Below are 20,624 nucleotides of genomic sequence, written 5' to 3'. Positions count from 1 at the left end.
CCTTTTCGACCATATGAAATGTAACCAACTGAGTATAAAGGATAGCAAAGTAGTCCCTCTATCCTATATAATATATGTATATATATATATATAGCTGCTTCTAGAGTTTTTCAGACAGATTAAAGATGGAGAGTAAAAATATATATTACTCTTCTTTAGTTATCATGCACTAATTAAGAGAATAATTATAGCCTTTCTATTTAGCTTGCATGCAGATCTGCATGTTATAATTAATTTGCATGCAAAGAAGGGGTATTTTGGACCTCTTATACAAAAAAACCACTTGAAAACTCAAAAGTAGCTATATTATAAGATAAAATTTGAATGATAGAAGTAACTATATTTTAAGACGGTGAGAGTAGTTGATAAAATAAAATTTATATATTTAGAGCACACTTATAACCAATATAAACATGACAAAGAAATACATGTAAAGTATAATAGTTCGATTGTGTTTACCACAACGTCGTACATGCACTCATGAATCAGTGTCAACACTATGGCCTCTTGCAGGGACATAGTAGTGACAGCCATTGCAAAGGCCCAGGAGCTGTTCTCGCGGCCAGGGCACAAAAGCCACCAGCCCACAACGATGGGCCATGCCGACGGTGGATTTGGACGCCATGGGCCATGGCCACTAGGACTATATCACGTTCTTCCCCCTCCCGACGCGTATAATTGACAACTTTTCAGAGGTCTGTAAAATCGACATAGTTGGAGGTGTTTATTGCGATCCAACCTGAATAAATATGTGCAAAGCGCCCCTTCTCCAACCCCCACCGCGCGAGTCTGCACTAGGGTTTTTGCCAAGCCGCCGCCGCCGCCTCTCCTCCCCCCGCATCCCCTCCCACCCACCGAGAGACCAAGATGACGGCGCAGACCGCCGAGGAGCTCGCCGCCCAGATCGAGCAGCAGAAGCTCGAGGAGCAGAAGACCGAGGTGAGATTTCCCACACCCTCCCCCCTCCCTAATGGTATGAATCCGCGAAGTAGAATCCAGTAGATCCGCAAGCCTGAAGTAGATTGGATATTCGTAGGTTGTTCTTGTTGGATCAAGTAATGTTGCATCTGTTGTAGTATTATTAGGGCAGGTGGAAATGGTTGCTGCTGCTAGCCTTGGTCTAGTTGTTCGTTTACTGAGCGGTTTGATATTCATTTGCACGAGCCCGCCTGATCCTTTTAATCCCGCATGTTTGCGTGATTTGATCTGCTATCTGTTCCTGTGATACCGCTTTGCATCATCTAGTCTGATTTGTATGGCACCTGAGGGCTTCTCTCTTGAATGTCTCTGACAGGCAGAGGAGGTTGTGGTTGAGGATGAGGAGGATGACGATGAGGACGATGACGATGATGACAAGGATGATGATGAGGGTAACTTATTGCGATTGTCTTTATATATGCTCCCTTCGTTCTGAAATTAACTGTGATCATCTTAGAGCATGTAATGCCAATAATCTGTCATCATTCGGCTGGTTATTTTAAATTGTTACACTTCTGTCGTTTGTCTCATTCTCTAAATGGTTTAGCAGTTACAATGGTTTTTTTATTAGAATCAGTTAGGTACTACTATAAGTCCATGGAGCTGTATTTTTTTTATTGTCAAACATTGTAACGTTAGATTATGTGCGTTTATGGTTTTGGGCATTGTATAGTGTCTCAACTCGTGATATGTGAATATGATTTTTAGTGTTTAATGTAGTTGATTGTGAACAGGATTTCCCTATTTTCTGATGCACATGTACACTTTCTAAGGTTGATCGATGTGCACATGTTTCAGTTTCTTCTATTTTTAGCCAGTTGGTATTTGTATCATTCTAAAAAGCAGTAGTTGCATTTATGAAGTTTTAGGTAATGCTTAGGTTCCATGATTAGCTTGTTGTGAACTCTTGTAGTTAATGATATTTTGTTGTCACTGATTATCTTTGCTCTGGTGCACTTCTGCATAATTTCTTCTGTCATGTCAACCTCCTTAATAGATCAACTGCATGCCAACTATGCATAGTTGGATACCATGCACAGAAGACAAGTAAACTGTGTTGCTTACTTCGGTACTCTCATTTGTTGATGAATGGTTCAGAAGCCTTTGGGAAAAAAAGCCATGAGTTCTGTTTCTCCTATTGGAGCCTTTGTATCCTTTAACTATTTCATTTTCAGTTTGTTGTGTGACCAATCATAATACCTTGTGACCTGACAAGTATTGGTTTCATTTTTTTCATGTTCAGGACAAGAAGTTGATGCCAGTGGCAAATCAAAGCAAAGCAGGAGCGAGAAGAAGAGCCGCAAGGCCATGCTGAAACTTGGCATGAAGCCCATCACTGGTGTTAGCCGTGTCACCGTGAAGAAAAGCAAGAACGTGAGTTTGCTGTCAGTCACACCAGTTTGCTAATGTTTCTGGTTGTTTGGCTAACACAGCTGCTTTTACAGATACTGTTTGTCATCTCCAAGCCCGATGTGTTCAAGAGCCCAAACTCAGACACCTATGTCATCTTCGGTGAGGCCAAGATCGAGGACCTCAGCTCCCAGCTGCAGACCCAGGCTGCGGAACAGTTCAAGGCTCCTGACTTGAGCCAGATGATCTCCAAGCCTGAGACATCTGGCCTAGTCCAGGAGGACAATGAGGAGGAGGTCGACGAGACTGGTGTCGAGCCCAAGGACATTGAGCTGGTCATGACCCAGGCATCCGTCTCGAGGCCCAAGGCTGTCAAGGCCCTCAAGGCTGCTGAGGGGGACATTGTCACTGCCATTATGGAGCTGACCAATTAGAGCGGTATTTTTGGCGTGGTCGAAACCTTTTCCCTCTCTTTGAGTGTTGTGCAGCTTGAGCGTTGTCTGCGGACCATAATGCTTCGATAATTTCATCATGCTTGCTTGCATTTCGGTCAAGGTCGCTGCAACATGGTTTATCTTTGCTGGGTTGTTTACAGCATCAGTTTATAGCTTATGCTGTCTCTGGCATTGATATTTCAGCCACGCCACTGTTTTTTTGAATTCTTTTCTTTGCTTTCATTGCTGTGATATGATCACTAGAGAGCTTGAGATGGATGGTTTCCGTTCATTGAGAATTGAAAGTTTTCAGTCATGCTAGATCGCCCTGATATATGAGAAAGGTTGCCAAATATCTGCCCAACATATTTGTGTGATTCGAGGCCCCTATCCGTGGTCAGCTGCCCAGCACAGGTTAAGAGCTCGATTTGTGTCGCTTCTGATGGGCCATCAATGACCGGCAGACGGTCCTCTGTTTTTGATTCCCTAGAATTCTGCTGCTCTGTACGTAGTAGCCCTGGCACAAATTGAGCAATGCATGGTATCAAACTATGTGTATGTAGTAACCTAAGCATACAAACCAATGTACACTACACATGCAGGAACAGGCGCAACTACACTGTTTTGGTATATTTCCTGTTCGTGTATGTGTTGTGTGCAGCTGCTCTGTTCGGATAGGAAAAACCAAAACCAAAACCCTGCACCAACACAAGACTCGTGGCAAAATACAGATTCAATTGGGGTCCGGCAATTGTTGGTTGAGCGAGCTCGTGGTAGAAGGAACGGAATCGTGGAACGGGCAGCCCGGGCGCTACTCCAGCGTGGGCATGGTACCCTCCTCCTCCCTTATAATTCAATCGAGCACATGGTCTCCCGAAAAAGAAAAAGACGACGGCAAAAGGGAAAAAAAAAACAAGAAGACAGGCGCACATGGCCGTCAAGGCCGCCCTAAACCAGTAAACCATAACCACCGATGCTGTGGGCCTTTTGTTCTTTTTGTCGCTTTGAACGCTTTCGGTTTCCGCCGTTTCAGTGGCTTGAGAGTTTTCTCATTCTCTGCGAACCATTTGCTTTAGATCGTTTTATTTATTGCCATGCATGCTTGCCTCTTCCATCAGTCTCATCAGCTATCTATGTCGCCAGGGCTTCGACCCGGTTCGGCCTGCGGCTCGTGGCAGCAGCGAGCCAGCGAAGTGAATATCCGAGCCTCACTCGCTGCCCCAGGAACACGGCTGCGTTGCGGGCTGCAGGCTGCAGCATCCACACCACACAGCACCGCGGGTCGCGCTCCGCTCTCGTGGTCACCGCTCGCGGATTCGACGTCGAGGCCCTCCCATCCCGTAAACGCAAAAAAAATCTATAAACCTAAAATTTTTGAAGGAATCTTACTAATTTAAAATACTAAATAAAATCTATTTACAAAACTTTTTGCATGGATGGGCTGTAAATCGCGAGACGAATCTAATGAACCTACTTAATCCATGATTTGCAACAGTGATGCTACAGTAACCATCGCTAATTATTGCTTAATCATAGATTAATTAGCATCATTAGATTCGTCTCGCGATTTACAACCCATCCATGCAAAAATTTTTATAAATAAACTTTATTTAGTATTTCAAATTGGTAAGATTCCTTTGCGCAAATTTTTTTAAGTTTACACCTGCCGAACTAAACAGGGGCCAAATATCGAAATTTCTCCTAACTGGGGTGACAGCAAAGCAGCGAAGCTTCGCAGGAATGAGAGGACAGGGACCTTGGCGCAAGCTAGGATTCAGGACAGGGACAGAACGCACACATGGCATCGATGCCATCCGTCAACTGCCCACGGTTCAAAATTCAGGGCTGCCTCACACCACACGCCACCACGTGGTAGCAAAAGTCCTCTTGGAGATAAGCTCTTGCAGAACCGTCAGAAGACGACTCACTCGTAATCTAGCCTAGCCTGGTACCATGTGGGAGTCACAGAAAAAAAAGGAGCATCAACAGCATCAGTTAACATCAGTTTGAGCTGAAAACAGTTTACCAGTCGCCCATCTGACGATCATCTTAGCTGAACATCTCTATCCGGCCAGACCTTTCTGCTGAATACCTACCATTATCTCTTCGTATCCGATAAACCATCCACTATGCCTGGCGTAATCAACACGCGTCAAGTCAACAGGAAATGAATTCGAATGATCGATCTCACGCAGGGCAAAACCGCGTCAAACCATTCAGTGCTTTTCAGATGCTGCAGGCATCGTTGATCAGCTGCCGATCTCAAACGAGACGTCCATCCAAGGAGCACATGCTCCATTGGCTAGATAAGTCAGAAGGTTCGTGCTCAAAGCAGGTTTGATAAAATTTAAGTTCACTGCAAGTAGCTTAGTATAGAAATCGCCACCAAACGCTCAACTCGACGTAAATAACACACAAAGGCATATCATTGGTAAATATTGTAACTCTGAGGACGTTGGCATACACAAGGTAGGTACCATGACGTGAGAATAAAACAACTAGCTAGGGGAACCAGATAAACAGCAGCCGGTGGATAAACCATCCAGAATTCCAGAATGCATTGACTCTAATGGAGCCACAGGCTAGTGAGTATATTTCCAGTCAATTATGTCCATATATTCTTTTCTTCTCACTCGACAAATCTTGAAACGAAAGCACATTACCAAGCAAATATGTGCTAGAGCTGATGCAGTGGCTTTGAAGGCCTTCTAGAATGAACAAACACAGATCTAAATGACAGGTCAGGTGCTTGGCCTCACTATTATCAGATCATAATTGTCCATCTTTTGCTTTTCTAGTAACTTGCATCTTTTTTAGTGCTTGTGAATAATTAGCCGGACATGTATTCTACGGTCACAACAAATAATTAGTGGAATATGGGCAACCATAACTATAGTCCCTTCTAAAAAAAGGAGTAGAAAAGCCATTAGGCCTATAATTGCTTGCAAACTCACAAGTAAACAAAACCGAGTAGCTATGCAAAATAATATACTTGCAAGGAGAAACATTATGTGGCGATCATAACAAGCCATACAGTACTGATTGAGTACTAAGATCCCACACATTAAAGCTCATTAGGCCAGCGTATTGACTAAAGCAGTATAGTGAACTCAAGCGAGATTACCAGACTAATCTAGCGAGAACTTGATGAGCGGAAAGGCCATAGGAATGAGAACGGGTTCCTTCTCCTTTGACGCCCATTGGTTCTCCCACTGCTGCTTGAACTACTTGAGCTCTGGCTTTGGTTTGTTGATCTTGTGCGCGAGCAGCTAGCGCCAGTAGTAGAACCCTGTGTTGGAAGCTCATAACGGCAAACAGGGCAGGAATTATGCTGCTCTAGCCAAGGAACTATGCAATCGGAGTGGTACAAATGATTGCATGGCATCTCTCTTGCATCTGATCCCAGCTCGAACTTCTCCTTACAGACAGGGCAGTGTGAGTCTCCACTGAGATGCCTCTGAGTGATCTTAACAGTGGGCATAGCATCAATCGAGGACTGTGCGGCAGGGGGTGGTCCACGACGATCATTCTGAGTCAATTGCTCAATGAGATCATCTAATCCAGGCCCAACGAAGTAGTCTGCAATGTTTGCCCTCCTCATGCCAACACCGCGCCGTCCATTGATGAACACATCAAAACCATTATCCTCGGTGAGATGACCAGGGAGCTGGCCACGGAAGAGCAACCATGGCCCTGAGCCAAACTCCATCTCTAGGTCTGAAAAGATGTTTGGTCTTCCTCTGACATCAACCTCCCTGTTCATCCCAGCCATACCATGCCGCATCACAGCGGAGATCGCCTCCATGATCCCAAACCTTGGGTCACGATGGAAATCAGGATCCATCCCAACGAAGTGGCTCATGAGTGCATCAACATCATCCATTTCAGCCACAAACCCGGAATCACAGTAAGGACACACCATCTCCCGGCCACGAGGCCGTACCCGCTGTCGGCATTGGTAACACCAGTATGATTGCCTGCCACCTGACATTTCTCCCAGTTAATGCACTGTCTCGTGAAAATTCAAAGGTGAATCTGAACCTCGTTGGCACTGCAAAAATGACAGGATGTTCATGATCTGAGCACAAAGTTCAACAGGGCATATAAACATATTAAATTTCAAACGCATGTTGCGTGATCCTACTAGACCATGTACACAAGCTTCCACAGAGATAGAAACAGTTAGTTCCAAGAAACATATACACATCAGGGGCGGACCCAGCATAGGACATGGGTGTACACATGTGCACTCGATAATTCTTGCAAACGAAATCGAAGTTAGTAGGTAATATATTGTAACTGGATTCAGATCCGAATACAAATAGTTTTGTTAGGGTTTGGGGTGCTCCGTCTCGCACAGCAGAAGGAAAGAGAAGGGCGGGCATACCTGGAGGATGCGCTCGTCGCCGGCAAAGGGGGGCGAAGACAGGACAAATAGCGCCGCCGCTCGCCCAGCCGTCGCCGCCAGGGAAGGAAGAGCGAGGAGGAGAAAGTCCGAGAGAGGGGAAAGGGGGGAGATGAACCTGAGTCCCTGAGCGGCTGAGCCCTGAGCGTGAGGGGCTGTCAATGAGCCGAGCTCGACCGAGCCAGCCACCTAAATCTGGAGGATCCCGAGCCGAGGTCGATCTGAGCCCGACATGTCTAAAGCATGTTTGGATGCGTTGCAAGCGTTGGACGTCCGATGCATCAGATGCTCCGCTGGTCCATCGTAATATCAAGGAATAATATATGTAATATAGAAAATAAATTTCTGCAACATAGAAAATCATCGTTTGTAACATTAAAAAATATGTCGAAAAAAGTTATGGCATCCATTGATGATAAGGAAAAAACCTGCCGCAATATCTATTTGTTTCACGAAACATTCAAAATTCACGTGAACATCTCAATAAAAATGCAACATTCGGATTAAGCACTTGCAACATGTTTGTGAAGTATATGCAACATAGTAACATCTAGATCTATTTTGCAATATCTACATAAAACACTTGCAACATTCTTCTGAAACATCTTGAACACGTGGAACATATGTTTGCAACGTGCACCAAAAACCTGCCTGCTCCCCTGGACGCCGTCCGGAGCTCCTCCGTAGGCCAGCGCGGGGGAAGCCGCGGGGAGCGGCGGCCCATGACCGGCCGCGCTACTTCTCCCGCACCGCGCGCAAGCTGCTCCGCCCCGTGCCGCGCGGCCTCCGCCTTCGGCCGCACCGCTCTGTTCCGCTTGCGCGCCGCCGCGAGTTATTCTGCCCGTGCCGCTCAGCCCTGCACGCCCCGCTGCCTCGCACCCTGCACGCCGTGCCGCCGGTTGGCCCACCCCCACGCGCCTCGGCCTCGAGCGGAGCCGCTGGGATCCGCGCCGGCTCCACGCCGCGTGGAGGGAGAGGGGCGGGGAGGGGACCGTCGGGTGGAGGCGCCGCCAGGAGGAGAGAGACGCCGGGGTTGGGGAGGATGACGCCAGGGTGGGTGAGGTGCCGTTGCCGCCGCCGGTGTGGGGGAAGGAGCCGCTATGGTGGAGGAGGAGGACGTTGGGATGAGCGAGGGAGCAGGCGGCGCACGCAACGAAGGGGATGAGAGACGAGCGAGGCAGCGAATGAATGGATAGGCGCATCCAACGGATCGGACGCCCTATCTGTAGCATTACCGTACTAAGTACTAAAGTTTAGTGCTCTCTTCTAACACCGTTAGTGAAGAGATATCTAGACCCCTTAGTGGGTTTTGGTGGTAAATAACAAAGCACATGTATATCTAATCATGTTATCAAGCATGTGTGCAGGGGCTAAGGGTGATGAAGCAAAACGTATTACAAAATATGACCCCTCAAAAGGAAAATGAAAAGCGGTGTTTCAAATTTACTTGAAGAATTAGATTTTATTTTGAAATGAGTATAGGAACGCCGTACTATCAAGAAGGACTATTGATCCACGGCTGTTGACGTGGTAGTTGTGCTCAAGAGAACCTACAAAAACCATGAGAGTCAAACCTACCACTATAAACAGCCTTCATGTGAAATTCCCTGTTACATCCGGATTGTCCGGTTCATGGTCCGGAATGTCTGGATATAGTGTTCTAGAGTATCCGGACAAACACCTAGAGTTTCCGGGTAACTGTTCCCCATCCGTAGTTTCTCTGAGACTAGAGTCTCCGGACCCCAGTGTCCGGAGTATCCGGATATATACCCGAAGTATCCGGGTACCCTTTACCTAACGGCTAGTTTTCTGTGAGAGAAGGTATAAATACTTTCCATACCCCTTCATTTAAAACTCTCTTACTCATTTCGACCAGAAAACACTCACAAGCAAAAGAAGAGCCATCTCACTCCCTTTTTCATTCTTGAGTGATTTCCTTTAGGGATTCAAGTGAGATTGTTGTAAGAGCAAAGATTTGTGCTAGTAAGCTTTCATTCCATCTTTTGAGCACAACATCCTTGTCTAGGCGGTGGATTCAAGTTTATTACTCTTAGAGCTTCAAGCTCCTAGACGGCTAGGCATTGCTTTTGAGTGCTCAAGCAAGTTGTGAGCATTACAAGAAGTTTATAATCGTCATTCCTCTCGAAGAAACATATAGTAAGTAACCTTAGGATTGAGCGTTGGTCTCACTCTTCGAAGAGGAGCATAAGGGTTCTTGAGCACCGTCTCTTGAATCCTTTCTCAACGGAGACGTAGCTCCTTTGAGAGTGAACTTCGGGAAACAAATTCTGTCTCTCTCTTGTGCTCCTTACTTGTTTTATTAGTTATTTGCTTGTGAGACTAACTTTCTATGATTTGAGCCTGATCTACAATTACACTTGTCTCTAGAGCAAGACAACTGGTAAGAAAAGCTCCAAAGGTACCACTAGCTTGTCTAAATTTACTCGATCTAAATTGCGGTTTCAATATCTTTGTTAGTGTGTACATTGTTTCATACCCGGACTATCCGGACAATATTTCCGAAAACTCCGGACATAAAATCCGGAGTATTCGGATATATATCCAGAGTATCCGGATATCTGTGTTACTGACAGTGTTTAAAGTGTTTTAAGTTTTAGTTTAGCCTATTCATCCCCCTCTAGCCATCTTGAGATCCTTTCAGTTAGATAGATTAAATAAAAGCTAATTGTTAAACTAATTGCATAAGTCACGGCTAATTGTCAAGATAAACCCATGTATACTAATTAGTCTATAATTAGCACATATTTATTGTAGCACAGTATTGCCAAATTATGATCTAATTAAGCTTAATAGATTCATCTCGTTAATTAGTTTTCATTTGTGCAATTAATTTTATAATGAATTTATATTTAATATTTTGAATTAGTATCTAAACATCCGATGTGACAGGGACTAAAACTTTAGTTCAGAGATCCAAACGGCACCTAACTCTTATGGAAACTACGATAGAAGATTTCACGGCATCAGTATTGATGATAGATAAGGAGATGTACCTATAAGGCTAGTCTCAGTAGAAATTTTATGTGCATTAAATATTATGCCAAATCAGAAAATTTATTGATATGGCAGAATCATTAAGAGAAAAGAAGGGAGACTTTCATAGGCTGTGAGAGAAGGGAGAGTTTCATGGGCTGTTAGAGCAGTTTTATCTTCATAACACTCATCCGGTTCGGTTACTAAATTTCATCCCCGTAACGGTGCAATGAAACTATGCACTAAGATTGACCTAAATGAATAAATGGAAAGCGAAGCATATCTGGACATTTAACTTTATTCCATCTATTTTCTTTTAATAGTACTATTTTCAAAATTGAATTGTTTTCATGATAATTCTATTTGACTTCACATCTGGGGAATAGTATGGATGGCCGTTCGATTTCCGTGCAGGGTAACATCTCTTCAAAAAATGAGTGTACTTATATCATAACATCGGAAACGAAGAATCGTGATTAATGAGAAGATAAGTAAGGTTCTTTCCCTTCATCATTGTACCAAGATAAAATAGAACTATTAAAAGAGAATGAAAAAAAATATTATTTTGTACATATTTTAGCTTGTGCAACACAGTAGCTCGCTAGCTAATGCAAAGCTCTAGCCTCCAGCAATAATATTTTAACTTTTGATGGTTGGGAATTTAATTAATAGAGGTAGCGGGGTGCATGCACATGCCATACAAAACTGAAATACTCGAGCTTCATTGAATATCTCAGTTTCAGATTATTGGTGCTCGCGAGTTTCAGGTTTGGTCAAGCTTGGCTTGATTCCAAGTATAGCTTAGCTTGAATTGAGTTTTTTAGCAAGTCAAATATAAATAGCTCGTGAGTTTTGAACTTTTTTTAATCCTACTTAGGGATAGGGGTGAATAGTGAATGCTCAGCAGGTCTGCAGGTGTAAATTAGTAGGTCATCGGACCAGTGTCGAGATGAGCACGCATGCTAATATGGTGGGGCACTCTTATTGGTGTTTAACCTACGAGCCCACCGAGGGATACCTTGAGATGGTAGATTTTAGGTGGGGTGTCGCTGAGATTAGGAACTCGAAGGTGCTAGGAATACGAAACTTTAGACAGGTTCGGGCCGCCGAGAGTGTAATACTCTACGTCCTGTGTGGCGGTTTGTCTTGCCTTAGGTATAGATTGATGTGTCTAGATACCCCTACTCTCCTTTATATATCCTAGGGGGCGGGTTAATAGCCGGTTACAAGGTAAGAGTCCCAATATAATTACAGGATAAAATTCTATTAGGATTACGAATGAATCCTAGTAGAAGTTCGACTTATTTTTTCTGCGGGTACCTGGGATCTATCCCTAATAAGTCCCCGAGCTCTTTTTATAACCGAGTACTGCCGACTTCAATGTACTTCTGGAGTCATCTTCGAGTCTTTTGAACTTTGCCTGAAATGTGTCTTCCGGAGTACTTTCTTGACTGCCTCGAGGCTGTAAGATGCTTAAGCCGCGAGTAGTCTTTAGTCAAATCGCACTCCATATGAAGTAGCCTCCAAATTTTAAGTTGAATCGAAGAATCAGACTGAGGATCAAATTAGTCTTAAATCTTCTTTCTTTTGTCTTCCAAATAGATTTGAAAAACAAATGCCTGATGACACATATCCTGCAGCCCCGATCCTTAAATCCAAATCCTAAATTTGGAAAAAAGATCCAAAAGAATTATGGCATGCGTTGCATAATTTTTTGTAGAATCTGAATTGATGGTTAAAATACCGCTCAAAATAGATCTTATCCCAAAGGACCCTTAGGCCGCCGCTGGTTTTTTAACCACGCAGTAATCTAAGGTTACTTTTTTGCCTTTAGTCCTCACATGAGTTAGCATCCAAGTAATTTTGCGGCATCCAGCCACCAAACTTACGAGCTAGGGGAGCCGTAGAAGCCATGTCGAGTAGTTATTTGTGCCCAACCCCCGAGTCTGGGAGCGAGGGAAGCCATCGTAGATGTACTGAACGAACTGGAGAGTTGTTGCCGAAACTCGATCTGAAAAAGGTAATGTACACATTATGTAGCATAATGCGAAGATACCGAAATTTGTTCGATGTAAAAATAAACTTATTGTGTCAAGCTCTTATTTAGCCTATGTAAATCTTCCGAGTGGTCCATCTGTTACGTTTAAGCACCTGATCCTGTTTTAGCCATTGCTCATAGCGTGCATGAGATCTTTATTTCGTGTACACGTAGATGCGTTAGGCGAGACAGAAGAGCTGAGGTTTCACGGATTAAGACATGTGCTACCCCAGTAGATTAGCGACTGTTAAGAAAAAATAAATAAGTAGTCTGCATTGTGACAAAGAGAATGCTCGTTGGCATAAAATAGGTGGCGAAGTGTAGCTCTGGAGGATTTCAATGCCCGTCGAGAGATATACACAGATAAGTAGTGATGAGGATATTACTATACTGGTTACACCTGAGATTTAGTCTTCTACGAGTTACAAGTCATCACCAACTTGATCTTCGTGTCCGAGATTTGGTACTATTCACCATCAGTCCCTGCGCACCAATTCCGTCTGTCGACGTCGTCGCCCGTACCTCTTCGTCGTGTGATTGCGACTACTTTTTCAACAAGTACGACTACTCGATGCCTCAATCGATTACTTTCTGAAGTTTAATGGACTACTTCAACAACTGGTACGACTTTTTCGTACTACTTCAACAACTCGTATGACTATTTTCGACTACTTCAACAACTCGTTTTGTCAAGACAAGTAATCCAAATAGTCATGAGAGTCCTAACAAAATCGAAGTAGTTGGAGAAGAATCAGTGCGTTCTCCTCGTGTTCGGGATGACAAGCCCCAGACGTCGTCTTGGTCGCCGCGGTCGAGCAATTGACCGTTGATGAAGCCGAGATGCAGGTACACGTGCATGTGCTTGCAATAGCTCGCATGTATCTACACACGATATAGGCCTCCAATTCTTGTATGGTACTCTTCCGTCTTCATCCGTACTTGAACAGGAAAGGAAACTGCTTCTCCATCTCCTGTCTTCATCATGGCCGGCAGCTTGGTCAGGCCCCACGGACCATGTTTCCAGAACGGATTTGGTGCCGTGTGTTCTTCTCTCTTGTATGTTGACTTGATGCACCGTGATAGATGAGACTGCTCCACTTCAGACCCCGCAACGAACTGACTTGATGTAGATATAGGCCGAGTTGCCGACTTAGTTGGAGATTCAGCGATTTTGATCTCGCCGTACCGCCCGAGTTGTAATAGATTGATTTTGTAGATGTGGTCCTCCAAGCTCGCCAGTGGATCTTCAATGACCACCTCTGCCTAGCGCGCCAGCTGTCGATGTTTAACCTCCAATCCCATCGAGGGATACCCCCGAGGTGGTTGATTGTAGGTGGTGTGTCATCGAGATTAGAAATTCGAAGGTATAAGGAACATAAAATTTTAGACAGGTTTGGACCGCCGAGAGCGTAATACCCTACGTCATGTGTGGTCGAAGTGTTGATCGATATGTCTAGGTACCTCTACCCTCCTTTATTTATCCCAGAGGTGGGTCACTAGTCGGTTACAAGGTAGGAGTCCTAGGAAGATTATAGGGTAGAGTTTTAGTAGTATTAGAGATGAATCTTAGTAGGAGTCCCTACGGGTACCTTCCTTACGGGTATCCGAGGATCTATCCCTCACAACTCTCGTCGTTGCTGAAGTTAAGGTCGCGACAGCCAACATCGTGAAGTATGGCGGGAAGATTTTTTAGGAAGGTAGATGAGTGGTATGTATGAAAATGTTAAGAAGTGGTAGAGGTTAAAACTTTATTTGAAAGGACTTTGAATGAGATGTTATCATGTGAATGTTGTGATGATATTTAAACTGATAAGGTTAATAAATACTTCACAGTATCACCGGTACAAACGCACGGACATATTTGTTAGGATTATAACAAATTATTCCAGCTAAAAAAATCTTATTCTATCTATTAAAAAATATATCAAGCATCACTTCAAATTTATAATGGAGAAAAATATCACATCGATAGATATTTTATGTGCTAGCTATGTAACGACTAATATAAGCTATAAATAAATTAGATATGTGAAACCTTTATTATTTGATCTTGAGAGGCTATTGACTAAAGAGGAATGTAATATGTTTAAGTAATGACTTTAAGCTTGTCAAATAATATATGTTTCAAACTAGCCATAGTACTTTTATTTAGAATATGAATATGGTTAAGTATAAAGAATAGTTTTAGAGATCATCTACACCTAATTTTTAAAGTCTAGATGCGCCACTGGTATACATATGTGAATCTTTTTACAACTGTTTCGAATGAGTCAAGTAAGTAAACTCTTAACTTGTCTCATTTTTTCTAATGAGTTATAGGATGTGAATTCCAACGATCAAATTATAAAATGTCGCTATAGACAAAAGCTTTTCTCCAACCCACTTTCCAAACAAATCTTGTACCTCTTCTCCAACTAATTTTTCTTCAATAGAAGGCAACGGAAAATGAGGGGACAGGCAAAACAGTTTTATTCCAAACATGAATAGATATCTTCCAATTAGGTTCTAGAATACGTGCGCTCGATGTGTCCCAAATACATTAATAAACTGGAAAAAAATGAAGTGGAACATAAACATCATTTCTTTTTGAGAAAGAAACTCCGCACGTCACCTCAATTGGGCACAAAGGTGTTCTACGGCGCTGCACCCACTGAGATCGGAGGATCCACCTCGCACGCTGAAGAACGCCACCAAGAGAGCCCAACCCAACTGCAGATACAGGCACGAGTTGGATCTCTGGGGTACCACGTGGCACATGAACCCCCGAGCGGACAGAGAGGGGAGGAAGAAATGCGCGCAGATCCGGCTGGGCACCAGACCGGCTCTCGCAACAAGGGTACCCGTCCGAGGAAAGCTCGGATTACTCACCAGGGGACGAAGGAACCCTCGAGCCCCCGCTACCCAATTCGCGAGGGAGGGAGCGACGCCGTGGCCACCAGGCGGGAAAGGAGGAGGAGGAGGAATGGGGAGGCCGCCAGCCAGGAACTCCGCCACGACCCAAACAGGCAGGGTGTGTGGGGAGCGGAATGATGGAAAGGAAGCAAGCACGGGGGTGCCAGAGACCCAGAGACCGTGATTTAGGCCATCTCCAGCGACATCCTCCATCTCCCCATTTCTCCCAAAATATAGGATTTTTGGTACTGTTCACATATCCAGTAGTGCCCCAAATTTCTCCCCCAAAATCCGGGTGCACCCCGCGGTCTCCTATTCCTACGGGTGCCCTCTCTCTCCCCCATCCCGCGTTGGCCATTCTGCTACCGACACGTGGCGGCAGACCCTGCGACCCTCTCTCTACGCATGCGAGTACGGGGGAGACGGATGGGTTGCACTGCTGGAACCGTGTCTACCGATGGGGGAAGGATGAGATGGGCCCCACATGTTTTTCCCCCAATATGGGTAATTGGAAGGGAAGTATTGCTGGAGATAGTTACACCCGGCTTGACTCCACCGGGGCCCACCACCACCGGCCCCCAATAAATAGTCGCTGTCCCCACGTGGGCCCCGCCTGGCAGCGGCAGGCCCGGCACGGTGGGTCCGGCGGGTAAGGAAGGAACGCATGGATGCAATGCTCTCTCATCGGGTCCCGAGCCCCTGACCGCACGCCATCCCTCGCTTTCCGTGAGATTCTTCCACAAGTGGCCGGGCCCGGGCTGGCAGATCGGGCGTGTGCCGCGCGCCCTGCTGACATGTGGGCCCTACAAAGGATCCAGGGCCACCCGTCGGCGTCTAGGACGGCGTGGGCTGAGGGGAGCTGGAAGTGCTTTGCGGCGGGGCCCATGTTAAATGTCCCGCAGGCCACACGATATGAGGCTGGATCGACTGTCGGTGGGAGGAACGGACGGACGGATGGGGAGGTCTCCTCATGTGGTGTTGCGTCATGGTGTCGGGGGCGGAGTATGATAAGGTTCCTCCCTGCTGGTCACGCTGGGAGGACGCGCTAATCCGCTAGGTCGCTTCCATGTGGGCCTCGCTAGAATATAAAGGCGCCACAAAACTACTACTCACTATAGTTAAAACTACTACGCGCTAACCGTACTTTGTAAAACCTAATTTAAATATTTATTAGACATATAATATATGCAGGTTTTATAATGAAAGATTGCCATTATAATATTATGAATTTATTTGATTTTATAGATATTGTTTTAATGAAAAGGTGGTCAAGGTCACACTTTGAAGACAATAAAAGACAAAACACATCAGTTACTTTTTACCAGGTAGAGTGCATGGACTTAAAATACAATAAGATTTAAAGAAAGATGCCATATCCACATAGTATCATTGTGTCTTTTAGGTTCGCATCCTAAAGCTAATCACAATGAGAATTTCATGTCCATGTTTCCAAGAATGCCACGTCAACTTTGTAGAAGGATGAAACACCCTCTCTCAATAGAGAGTTTCATCTCACTATTTCATATGCCAACATACTACTTAAATGATGCAAATAAATAACCAATAGGATTTACTCAATTGTGTGAAGATGAAACAAAACACTCTCAATGGAGGTTTCACACGGTTTCCAAGTTCTTGGAAATGGGTTAACATAGTTTCATCCTCGTGAAACTCCATGAAACTCTTACTTCTTAAATGATGTGCCATGTCATCCAAATTGCTGATGTGGTAGGCTAATTAATGCCATGAAACACTCCATAAAACTCCCATTATGAATAGCCTAAGTAATAGCCTAAGAACATGTACTGCAATTATGAAATTCCCATATTCCAAATCAAGAAACGAAGAGGTGGCATTCACTAACCAAAAGAAAGTTAAAGTAGTCACAATCACAGTCACAGTGCATTTATTCCCGAATCAGTAGACAAGTGTTTACAATCCATGCGTCGACGTTTTTTTTGTTTTGCGGGCTGCCTCGACGTTTTAGTGCTTTTGCCTCACTAGCGTTACCAGAAATACAAAAATTTTTTTTTGAGGAAACAAAAATACAAATTTCTTTTGCCCCTTTTAACAAAAACCAGTCACGAACCACCATATGTTGTTTCATAAAAGATGAAGCTAGTAGGGCAACATCTTTCCGGGGATGACATGCGCTGTTGCACATTTGTCAAGGTATTCAAGGACATGTAAACTATGATGAATTTATGATGTCATTTGGTTATACTCTTTTTATCTCTATTAATTTAAGCACCGGTTACTGTCTGGTAGTCTTTGCTAAGAATTGTGCCTATCAAATCCTAAAAACAATATAAACACTGCCGATTCCCTCAAAATAAAAATATAAACACTACTCAAATTATTTTATACAATGTTCAAGCAAAACAAGTCTTCTAGTATCAGAATGACCGGGGAGCAGTTTAAACGTCCAGTTAAAACAGTCGTGACGCCAAAACAAAAAACAGTTTAACGGTTAACTGAAGCGGGTCCATTCCACCAATTCGCGGCCTCGACCATTTCTAAATTTCGAAACTACCCCAGGAGCTCAAGATCGAAGCCCACCCACCGAACTTTCCAGGCCGCGGAGCCAGGCAGCGCCATGCACCGCCGCGGCGAGGCGAGCCACCGGGGCCGGAGCTCCTCCCGCGGCCGAGGCTAGCGAGGACGACGCTGCCCCGATCATTGGCACCTGCACCGACATGTGCCCAGGTAATACCCTCCGTGCTCGCGTCAGCGCTAGGCGCTAGCAGCCTGTTCGGCGAAGGCGGCGATGGCAACAGCCGGAGCCGGGTCGATGTCCCCGTGGCGCCAACGCGCACCACCTGTTTGATGAAATCACGCGAGTAGAGCGGCCCCATTTGATCGTTCGTGTGGACGCTTGAGCTCATGGCTACCGTGGTTCCCGTTGCAGACCAGGAAGGGAACGGGCGTAGAGGGACCTCGCCGTGCTCGAGCGGGTGGGCAGCGACCCCGCGCGCACGTCTCCTTCAATTCCCTCGCCGTCACGAAGGTGAGCCATCCCTTTTGCGATTGGCCCCGCGTTTGTTCGTGCCGATGTGTGAGGTTTTTGCTTCCTTGCTGCCTTGCTGGTCCCTTCTGCCTGTATGTGCTTGACTGCTTGTAGCTTGGCCTGATAACTAGCTTGGCCCTTCCATGTGGTAGTTGTGTTAGCGCCTGCTCTCTGTGGATTTGTGTCGTTGGATGCATATGTTCATGCAACTGTACATGTACTTTTGCTTACAGTGAATACTATAATAGCATCTTTATGTTAGTTGCGATTTGCGAACTATTGTTGCATATGCCACCAATGTCAGCACCTGCCTTCATTTGCATTCTTTATGTCGAGTCATTTCCAGGACAAAAACGGAGCTGGATCGTTATTATTGACGAGAGAGTATTGCAGATGTTGGCCCTACATTTTAGTTAGACCGGCGTTTCCTTTATTTTGCTTGGGATTCCCTCTTTTTCTAGTAAGTTTTTGGATAAAAGACAATCCTGTGTTCCTGAATGGCTCGAACGGAAGGTCGGCAAGGAATAGGCTTAATAACTTGTAAAAGAATTCTACTTAACTTAATTTTTCATCACATTTGCAGAGAAAGAAAGAAGTTTGTGAGTAGATGGTTCCATGGTTTTAAATCAGTAGAGCCTTTCTGTAGCAGCCTAGGAGGCTATCTTTAGGGAAACAGAGTTTTTATCTCCTCAAATGATGATAAAATTATAGAACCCCCTGTCTTACATCCTTGTGGTCCTTACTAACTGCTGGAATTATAATGGTAACTTGGTAAGTAGCGGTGTGGACATTGCAAAAGTTATAGTTTTACCTGTCGATCTAAATCTGAGTTTCTCGTGCCGCCATGAACTGTGAGTCCAATGAAGCATGGCACTATGATGGCTAGAAAATCGTAGATTGCGTTGGTGTATTCTACAATAGTAAAATGGTCCCATTTATGAATCACATGGTATAGCTGATCTATCAATTGAAAGACATTGTTTCAGGCAGCCGTTTATGCTTTTCTATTTGTCTGAATAACCCCATGAACTTGAGAGCATGAACTTTGTATATACTATTATAAAAGAATGAAATAACCACTAAGTTTTCTGTGAATTCCATTTTTTTTCTACCCCCTAGTTTAATGCCAGTTCTGCAGAACTATATATTCCACATGATTTGGTTTCATCTTTGATAGGGCAAGGTCTTTAAGACAAGTCCTCAGTATGCAGAACATAGTGTAAAATCAATTGGTATATTCCCATCTTGTGAACTCCCTTTATTGCATCAACCATGTTTTATAATTCTTGACTGTCTTGTTCTTCTTTTGCTTCAATTTTAAAATTGAACTCATATAGTTTAATATGATTACCCTTGAAGCTAAGTTTGGGGAGGTCAGATAGCAGTTTCTCTTTATTCAAAAACCATATTTCATTCAGTTTAAGTTAGATTTTCTGCATTCCGCAAAACAATCTTAATCTACCTTTTCTTTCCTTGAAGGAATGATGCATTTTTTTAAAAAAATTACATTGACCAAAATTATCACTGTATGCTCATGATATCAGGCAGGATAACTATACATGCTCAAATGGTTGTTTAGGTTTCTCTTTTGTTCCCAATTTGGGAGAGAATGTTTTTCTCTGAACTATTGTTTAATTGGTGATACTTTCTTTCTAGCATTTTTGCCATCAGTTTTTACCCATTCGGTGGTCCTTTTTTTTGGCACTGTTACTTTCTGTTATGTTGTTGGCATACCTTTTTATCTTTCCAGCTGGAGGAATATCATGCTTCCAGTTTAAACTTATAGTAAAGTATATGCCTCTTCAAAGCTTTATCTAATACCTGCTTACTTCCCAGGTAACATTTCATATTAGATCCCATCAGAGACTTGCTCGGCCTTGCCAGGATTCAGATGCATCTTCATTGTGTTCCCTAAACATGGAGAAGCTAAGAAAATGCCTGCTTTCTCAGTTTGATTTGTATCACACAATCCATCATAGTGATTCCCACAGCACAAGAGAGGCCGAATATTTTCCTTCTATGTGCTTCTGCATTTGGGCTGCATTCAAGATTTCATTTCACAGCAGTCTTAGAAACGCTGAAATGAAAATGACTACTGGGAATGGCCATTTTAGCTTCACGGATAGAACGTGAGGAGCTAGCACTTTCTTCTTTAAGCGCAACTTTTTTCAAAAACGTGCAAATGCACCTGTTTCATTAAGCAGGAGTAAAAAGAAAAAGAAGAAGAAGAAGAAGAAGAAGGAGTTGATCAAGCCCTCCCAAAGGAAAACTCTCAGTTTGTTGCTTGCCACCTAGGTTTCGCGTATTCTGGCGCAGCTCATCTCTGCTGATTGGTATTCGTCTGTACTTGAGATTCACGAATGCTGGGTCTCGGTTCAGTGCTTGCTACGGGTTCAGTGAGCCTGGGCAGACGATGCTCGATAGTCATGCAGCAGCCACAAATTAAATCCTAGCTTCACATGCTGTCTACTTTGCATAGTTCATACGGAAGAGTATATATCCACTGAAAGCAAATACACGTAAAAT

At 44.1% G+C, this 20,624-nt stretch overlaps 2 protein-coding genes and 2 long non-coding RNA genes across 4 annotated transcripts; 2 read left to right on the top strand and 2 right to left on the bottom strand.

Moving 5' to 3' along the window:
- Positions 1–775: 775 nt before the first annotated feature.
- Positions 776–3,078, top strand: LOC112877789 (nascent polypeptide-associated complex subunit alpha-like protein 1). The gene is made up of 4 exons (XM_025942155.1): positions 776–939; positions 1,295–1,370; positions 2,222–2,352; positions 2,424–3,078. Exons 1-4 carry the CDS (start codon positions 868–870, stop codon positions 2,760–2,762), a joined length of 618 nt encoding a protein of 205 aa, XP_025797940.1. The 5' UTR covers positions 776–867; the 3' UTR covers positions 2,763–3,078.
- Positions 3,079–5,719: 2,641 nt separating this feature from the next.
- Positions 5,720–7,328, bottom strand: LOC112877778 (probable E3 ubiquitin-protein ligase RHC1A). The gene is made up of 2 exons (XM_025942144.1): positions 7,150–7,328; positions 5,720–6,813 (listed from the first exon to the last, which is right to left on the bottom strand). Exon 2 carries the CDS (start codon positions 6,751–6,753, stop codon positions 5,896–5,898), a length of 858 nt encoding a protein of 285 aa, XP_025797929.1. The 5' UTR covers positions 6,754–6,813; positions 7,150–7,328; the 3' UTR covers positions 5,720–5,895.
- Positions 7,329–11,333: 4,005 nt separating this feature from the next.
- LOC112873667 lies at positions 11,334–15,374 on the bottom strand. Its single transcript, XR_003224803.1, has 3 exons — positions 14,811–15,374; positions 12,051–12,172; positions 11,334–11,823 (listed from the first exon to the last, which is right to left on the bottom strand). It is a non-coding gene; the product is annotated as an uncharacterized LOC112873667 (long non-coding RNA).
- A 2,227-nt stretch (positions 15,375–17,601) lies between these two features.
- On the top strand, positions 17,602–20,118 carry LOC112877173. The gene is made up of 3 exons (XR_003225455.1): positions 17,602–17,797; positions 18,000–18,098; positions 19,935–20,118. It is a non-coding gene; the product is annotated as an uncharacterized LOC112877173 (long non-coding RNA).
- Positions 20,119–20,624: the final 506 nt, after the last annotated feature.

The sequence above is a fragment of the Panicum hallii genome, chromosome 9 (assembly GCF_002211085.1).
Source record: "Panicum hallii strain FIL2 chromosome 9, PHallii_v3.1, whole genome shotgun sequence".
Classification (NCBI taxonomy): domain Eukaryota; kingdom Viridiplantae; phylum Streptophyta; class Magnoliopsida; order Poales; family Poaceae; genus Panicum; species Panicum hallii.
This window is presented reverse-complemented; position numbering and strand designations above follow the sequence as displayed.

Coding starts and splice junctions, on each gene's coding strand:
- LOC112877789 (XM_025942155.1), top strand. CDS start 868: ATGACGGCGCAGACCGCCGAGGAGCTCGCCGCCCAGATCGAGCAGCAG. Junction 940..1,294: donor TCGAGGAGCAGAAGACCGAG/GTGAGATTTCCC, acceptor TGTCTCTGACAG/GCAGAGGAGGTTGTGGTTGA. Junction 2,353..2,423: donor CCGTGAAGAAAAGCAAGAAC/GTGAGTTTGCTG, acceptor CTGCTTTTACAG/ATACTGTTTGTCATCTCCAA.
- LOC112877778 (XM_025942144.1), bottom strand. CDS start 6,753: ATGTCAGGTGGCAGGCAATCATACTGGTGTTACCAATGCCGACAGCGG.